General features: G+C 50.8%; 1 protein-coding gene across 1 annotated transcript in view; it reads left to right on the top strand.

Moving 5' to 3' along the window:
• CCDC154 (coiled-coil domain containing 154) overlaps positions 1 to 6,969 on the top strand; it is a 13,376-nt gene that overhangs the window by 5,082 nt on the left and 1,325 nt on the right. The window contains exons 10-17 of the mRNA XM_007939644.1: positions 3,708 to 3,809; positions 4,117 to 4,245; positions 4,399 to 4,511; positions 4,745 to 4,871; positions 5,000 to 5,137; positions 6,417 to 6,536; positions 6,799 to 6,875; positions 6,934 to 6,958. Of these exons, the coding sequence (XP_007937835.1) occupies positions 3,708 to 3,809; positions 4,117 to 4,245; positions 4,399 to 4,511; positions 4,745 to 4,871; positions 5,000 to 5,137; positions 6,417 to 6,536; positions 6,799 to 6,875; positions 6,934 to 6,958 (831 nt within the window). The remainder of the gene's footprint in view (positions 1 to 3,707; positions 3,810 to 4,116; positions 4,246 to 4,398; positions 4,512 to 4,744; positions 4,872 to 4,999; positions 5,138 to 6,416; positions 6,537 to 6,798; positions 6,876 to 6,933; positions 6,959 to 6,969) is intronic.

Below are 6,969 nucleotides of genomic sequence, written 5' to 3'. Positions count from 1 at the left end.
AGTTTTATATTTATACTTGATTTTATACATTTGACTTAATATTATTGCAAACTTCATTTTCCTTTTTAATATATTCATAGTTTTGTTTTAGTTTAATTCAACATTTTATATTTACTTTCATTTCATTTAATTTTTTAATATAATTTAATTTAGTTTTAAATTTGACTTACTAAATAATTTATTGGGAGCTCTGGTGGCGTAGTACGTAGCACTTGACTGCTAACCAGAAGGCTGGCGGTTCAAACCCACCAGCCCCTCCTCAGAAGGAAGGTGGGGCAATCTAGTGCCATAGAGATACTGCCTCGGAAACCCAAGGAGGGGTCGCTAGGAGTCGGAGGCGACTCAACAGCACATAACAACAACAACAAATAACTTATTATATATTTGGTATATTTTATTTAAAATTTAATTTTTATTTAATGTTAATACACTTCTGTTTCATTATTTTATGCAACATGTATTAATATTCTATGCATTTTATTTCAAATATTTGTCACTTAATTTCATCATCTTAAAATGTAATTTATGTATTTTCATATTATTTTCTTCTTTAATCACTTTAGAGAAATAGTTTTTTTAATGTTATTGACCAAACTTAAAGTAATCATTTGTTTAAATTATTTAATATGTTATTTATTTTATTTAATATAGTATTTTATTTTTTAAATTTTTAATTTGTATTTAACTTAATTTTGTATGTAACTTAATATATTTAGTATTGTTTGTTTTATTTTATGGACTACTTTATTATTTAGTGTTTAATTTCATCTAACATTTTCTTTTACTAATTAATGTAACATTTAGTTTTATTTTTTATATTTAAATGAATTTTTATATGATATTTTATTTTGGAATTTATTTCATTTAACATGTGATTTATTTAATTTAGTTTGAAGATTATTTATTATATTTTATATTTTCTTTTATTATAAAGTTTTATCCAATTTAATTTTATCCTACATTTTTAGAAAATTTATTTTTATGATTGGTATTTACTTATTGGTTCTTGATTTTGTTTTGCTTTATATAATGTTTAATATTTAATTCTGTTTAATATTTTGTTAGATTGTATTTCATATAATCTTTTGTTTAATACATTTTTTATTTATTATAATTAATCTATTTTATTTCATTATATATTTAGCTTTATTTAATACTATTTTAATGATATTACATTTCATACTTCATTAATATTTTTATGTATTTTCATATTAAACCAAAACCAAACTCACTGCTGTTGCATCGATTTGACTTATGGCGACCCCCCCTTGGGTTTCTGAGGCAGTATCTCTCATACTATTGAATTTTATTAATTTTATACAATAACTTATTTAATATTTAATTTTGTTTAACATTATATATTAAAATCAGAAACCAAACCCACTGCCATTAAGTGGATTCTGATTCATAATGACCTCCACTGGGTTTCCAGGATTGTAAATATTTATGAAATAGAAGCCTTAGCTTCCCCCACAGAGTAGCTGGTGGGTTTGAACCACCGACTTCCTGGTTAGCAGCCAACTGCTAACTTGGCACTTTATATCATTATTATAGATTTTAGTGCATTTCCTTCCTTTAGTTCAATATTTAAGTTAGTTCTGTTTTATTTATTCTTTGTATTTATTTGTTTACACCAATCACAGTTGCGTCCTGAAAAAGACATTTCCGTAGGTTGAAGGTGATTAAAAACGATTTGAGATCATCCGTGGGTCTTGACCACATGTCACACGTGGCGGTTCTCTCCTTTGAAGATGAGATAAGTGTACACCGACTCCCCACTTAGCCACGCAGTTAGGTTCCCAAGACCATTGCTCATGTGAGCACTGGCATCTGGCAAATGTGGCGACGACCCCGTGAGATCATTCTGTGACTGCCAAACCGCAGACTCGGGGCCCAGGCAAACTGACACAACCCTCACCATCACAGCCAGCATCTGGCCAAGAAAATGGTCGGGTCTGTCAGTTCCTTCCACGGGAAACAAGACAATCAAATAAGTGGACTTTCAAAATATTATCGAGCTGATTTGCATTAAATCCAGGACAATGAAATTCTAACACATTCTGGTTTGGATATAAGTGAAATTCTTAAAACAATGTGATGAGCTTTCTTTTACCTGCTGTTCAAGTTTGCAACTAAGTTTTAATCAGTGAAACTGATCGCTCTATCAAATAATCTTATTAATGAATCAAAGAATATCGATTAATCAAACATAAATAAAACAAGTAAATATAAAAATAACAAAGCCGACAAATTTGTAGGTAGGTAAATATCATTCATTAAAATAAAAATAAACAAAATTTAAAAATAAATTAATAATAGCTGCAAAAAGGGCACGGAGGCGCCATCTTCTGACCGCCTGTGACCTCACCAGGGGAAGACAGAGTCACCATCAGCAGCCCAAGGCCGATTTCCATGAGGCCACCCTCCACCCTTTCACCAACTCCCCCCCGGCACCCACTACATCTCTTCTGGGCTCCATAATTCGTTGCAACAGCCACACACAACTCACAGACAATACTCACAATTACGGGGTTTATTAGGGAAGCAACCGGTACAATTCAGGTTCAGGAATGCGCTCAGGATACAATTCTTTGATCAGGAGTCTCCCCTCTGTGCCCTCAGACACGCCTCTCTGGCCCTTGGCCTCTCCGCCTGGCCTCTGCCCTGCTCAGGCAAGTGTTACAAAGCTCTTTTAACTCTGCCCATAGGTGCACCTGCATGCACCCCACTCCCCCAGCAACCCTCCTGACCAAAAGCCCTCCCTCCGCTTTCCCCATCGGCCGGGTCAGCCTGCAGCTGTCTCATGCCTTTTGGTTGCACTGTGACCGTCTCTGCCAGGTGCCTCTTGGTTGCACTGCGACCGTCTCTGCCAGGTGTCTCTGCCGAGTAGGTCTGGTGCAAAGATCTTAGGTCCATGGATGCACTCCACGTCACCTCTAGCTCTTCTCTCGAAGGCAGTGAGATTTCCCCCTCTGCCTCGAAGGCTCATTTTACGCCTGGCCGAGTGACACAACTAACCAAAGCCAACATCCGAGTTCTACACACTGTATACATGGTCCCACCCGGTGATCTGGTGGGAGTTACCGAGACTGGCTAGAAAAGCCATACCAAGGAATTCACTGCAGCACAATAGTTGAAATAACTAAATAGATTAAATAAGCAAAAATTTAAAAATACATAAAGTAAAAAACACAACAAATAAGTATAAAATAATAAAAATGAAAAGACAATAAATAGGTACAAAATAAAACATGATAGAAATAAGTGAATCTTAAATAATATAACCAAACAACGAAACCAGACTCAGTGCCGTGGAGTCAGATCCGACTCACAGCGACCCCCCTCCTTAGGTTTCCGAGACCCTAAATCTTTAGGGAAATGGGGAGACGGGGGGCACAGGGCAGGAGGGGCGCCGCCTCCAGGGCTGCGTGTGCGAGTGTGCCCGTGTGCGCACGTAGCAAGCGCATTCCCACACGCCGGCGGGCGGCCCGGCCTGCGGCTCCGCTCGGGTGGGCAGGTGTCCGCGTCCCGGTGGGCACCTGGAGCTGACGCGCCCAGCCTGCAGCCTCCCTCCGGGTCATCGCTGGGGCGGCCCTGTCGGCGGCTCTAGGGGCCACGGGGACGAGAAGCCGGGCCCCCGATGCAAAGAGCGCGCGCACTTACGGGCGTGGTGGGCAGGGCGCTCGGTGACCCAGGCGGCCTCCCAGGCGCAGGTGACCAACCTCGGCGAGGAGATGAGCCTGCGCTTCCTGAAGCGGGAGGCCAAGCTGTGCGGTTTCCTGCAGAAGAGCTTCCTGGCCTTGGAGAAGGTCGTGGGCGGGGCGGGGCGGGGCGGGGCCACTGGGGGCGGGCGCAGACGGGGCGGGGCATTGGGGAGAGGTCGGGGAGTAACAGGATGGGATGCAGGGGCGGGGCGGCAATAGGCGTGGCTAGGGGCGTGGTGGTGGTGCAGATTGGCCGAGGTGTGGGGGGCGAGGTGGTTAGGGGTGTGGCCAGCTAGTGAGGCGGGCCCAGTGCGTGGGGAGGGGCCTGCGAGGCTCCGCCCCGTGCACTGGGTCGGGGGGGGCGTCTTCAAGGCTGAGTGGCTCACGGCGGCAGCCGGGGGGTCACCCACAGAAGATGAAGGCCGCGGAGGACGCCCGGCTGCAGGCGGAGGACGGTCTGTGGGAGGCGCTGGAGAGCCGCTGGCAGAAGCTCCAGGGGCAGAACGAGGAGCGCCTCCTGGCCCTGCACGGGCAGCGTCAGGTCCCCGCCAGCGGGGGTGGAGGCGGGCTGGGTGGAGGCGTGGGGTGGGCAGGGCCCAGGTGAGGTCTGAGCGGGGCTGGAGCAGGGTCCGTGCAGGATACGGACTGGGTGGGACTGGGCCCAAGCGGGTCCCAAGATCCCTTTGTTCAACAGCAAGAGGAGTCACGCCTCCTGGAGCAGTGGCAGGGCCTGGACCGGGCTGTGGTTCAGCTGACCAAGTTCGTGAGGCAGAACCAGGTGTCCCTGAACCGCGTCCTGCAGGCCCGGTGGGTGTGTGAATGGGGCCAGGAGGGGGAACCCCCTGCCCTCCCCTGCCCACCCAGAGCCAGCAGCCCCAGTGAAGGAGGAGGCCCAGCAGGGTCAGAGGCCCAGGACACGGCCCAGAGGGTCCCCAAGCACAGCCTCCTCCTCAGCTCTCCCGGAAGCTTGGGGGCCAGCAGCAGGCTCCCCTCCCCACCCCAACACTGAGGGACGGTCGTCTTGGTGGCCCTGACCCCAGGGATGCCAAGGGATATGTAGACAAGAGCCAGGAGGGGGAGTCGGCTGCCTGTGTGCAGGAGAACCTGGAGGCCGTGCGGCTGGCCAACGAGCTGGCCCAACAGGAGACACGCAGCACATTAGAGCTAGTGAGTGCAGTGGCGGGCAGGGGTGGGCAGCCGGTGGGGCTAAGGCATCCACGTGCGGTCCCCTTCCCTGCACGCATACAGGCATACCCCCTCAGCGCGGCCCCCTTGCACCCCTCCACCTCCCACAGCTCAAGGAGAAGAATCAGGCCCTGGAAGTGACCACCTTGGAGCTGGCCAGGCAGGTGAAGGACCTGGGTGACCACTTCGTGGCTCTGAGCTGGAGACTAGACCTACGTGAGCAGACGCTGGGCCTGCGGCTGTCCGAGGTGAGCTCTGGACCGACCACGAGGGTGAGAAGGCTGATCCAGGAAGATGCGAGCAGCTGAGGGTGGTACGCTTAGCTTGCCGCCCCCAGCGACTGGGCAACCCCGTGACTGCCCTGGAGGCCGTGTGGGCCTGGCCACCCACTCTGCCTCACAGCCCCTGACCCAGGCTCAGCTGACCTCGAGGGCCTGATGACAGTACAGTCTAGAGGCTCCCAGGAGCCGCTCCCCTGTGGTTCTTTTTGTATGAACAGCTTTCCTGAGAGAGCAGTTTGCACACGGCACAGTTCACCCATTTAAAGTGTGCGTGGTGTGTGATGGTTTTTAGTATGTTCACAGGCAGGTCCACCCATCCTCACAGCCAAGGTAGACCGTTTTAGTCCCCTCCGCAGGAAGTCTTGCAACCTGTAGTGACCACGCCCCATTCCACTCCGACTCCTCAACCTGGAGGTGGAAGCGATCGGTTGTTTGTCCTTTTGTGTCTCACTGCGTTTTCGTTGTTGCGCTCTGGTGGTGCAGTGCCTATGGCATTTGACTGCTAACGAGAAGGCTGGTGGTTCAAACCCACCAGCCACTCCTCAGAAGACCAGGCAATCTACTTCCGTAGAGATACCGCCTTGGAAACCCAAGGAGGGGTCGCTATGAGTCGAATCAGCTCGAAGGCAGTGCATTTTTTTTGTTTTTTTGGCTGCTGCGCTCAGTGGCGTTTCCAAGGTCTGGCTGGGTGAGAGCTGGCAGGACCAGTCTTTATGGCTGAGATGAGCCACACATCGGGGAGTCATACACTATTGATCCCTTCGTCTGCCGACAGGCACTCAGCTTGCATCCCCCTCCGGCTGTTGCCAACAGTACTGCTGTGGGTGTTTGTGGACGCCCCTCGCTTCCCACCCGGGCCTGCCCTGTGGCCCCACTGGGCGACTGTGGCCAGAACAGCCGCTGACAAAGCCTGTTGGCGTGGCCAGCCGCCTTCTTTCTCCCATCGGGGTGGACAGCTGTCTGTGCTCCATCCCTGCTCTGCCAACTCGGTGCGCAGCAGGGCTGAGGCACATGGCCCAGCTTCCGTGAGTGGGCAAGCCTGGCCGCCCGGACTGTCGGTGCACATGCTCGGAGCTGGCTGGGTGTGGTGGAGCCTGCCCCAGGTGCTCTCTGCCTGGCATGTGAACTTCTGGGTCCCACGGACTCCACTTCCTGGGGCCCCCGTGTCCTCCACCGGAGGGGCCCATCATTCACCCGTCTGTCCTCCGTCTGGGGCTTGGTGCCTCATTCGGGGGGTGTGTCCCAGGTGAAGAGTGGATGGGAAGGCACGGACAGCAAGCCCCTGGAGGAGGCGGCCCGGTGGCGGCAGGAGGCCGAGGTGCACCTGAGGGAGGTGCAGGAGAAGGTGGACAGCCTCCCCCGGCAGGTGCGTGGCAGACGGGCACGGATGTCCCCTCACTGGTGCCCTCGCCTTGAGCCACGGCTAGACCCCGGTATCTTCTGCTCCCCTCCCTCTCCCCTCCCCTCCCGCCTCCCCCCTTCTGTCTCCCCTCTTCCTTTCCCTTCCCTGATACCCAGATGTTCCCTGCTGTCAGGGGCCGGGTGGGGATGGCTGTGCCCTGGGCGCTTCTCCAGGTTGTCCGACCTTGACCCTGTCCCCCCCCCCCCCCCCGGCCACCTGGGCTTAGATGGAAAGCATCTCTGACAAGTGCCTCCAGCACAAGAGTGACTCAGACCTGAAGATTGTGGCCGAGGCCAAAGCCAGGTGAGGGCAGCGCAGGCGGCCGGCCCCGAGAGCGAGCGCTCTGCGTCCTCACACTGAGCTCTGAGAATGGCCTGCTCGCCAGGGCTTGTCCAAC

This window comes from Orycteropus afer, unplaced genomic scaffold (assembly GCF_000298275.1).
Source record: "Orycteropus afer afer isolate SDZICR_OR568_19922 unplaced genomic scaffold, OryAfe1.0 scaffold00061, whole genome shotgun sequence".
Lineage (NCBI taxonomy): Eukaryota > Metazoa > Chordata > Mammalia > Tubulidentata > Orycteropodidae > Orycteropus > Orycteropus afer.
The sequence above is the reverse complement of the archived record's forward strand: the minus strand, read 5'-3'. Positions and strand labels throughout refer to the sequence as shown.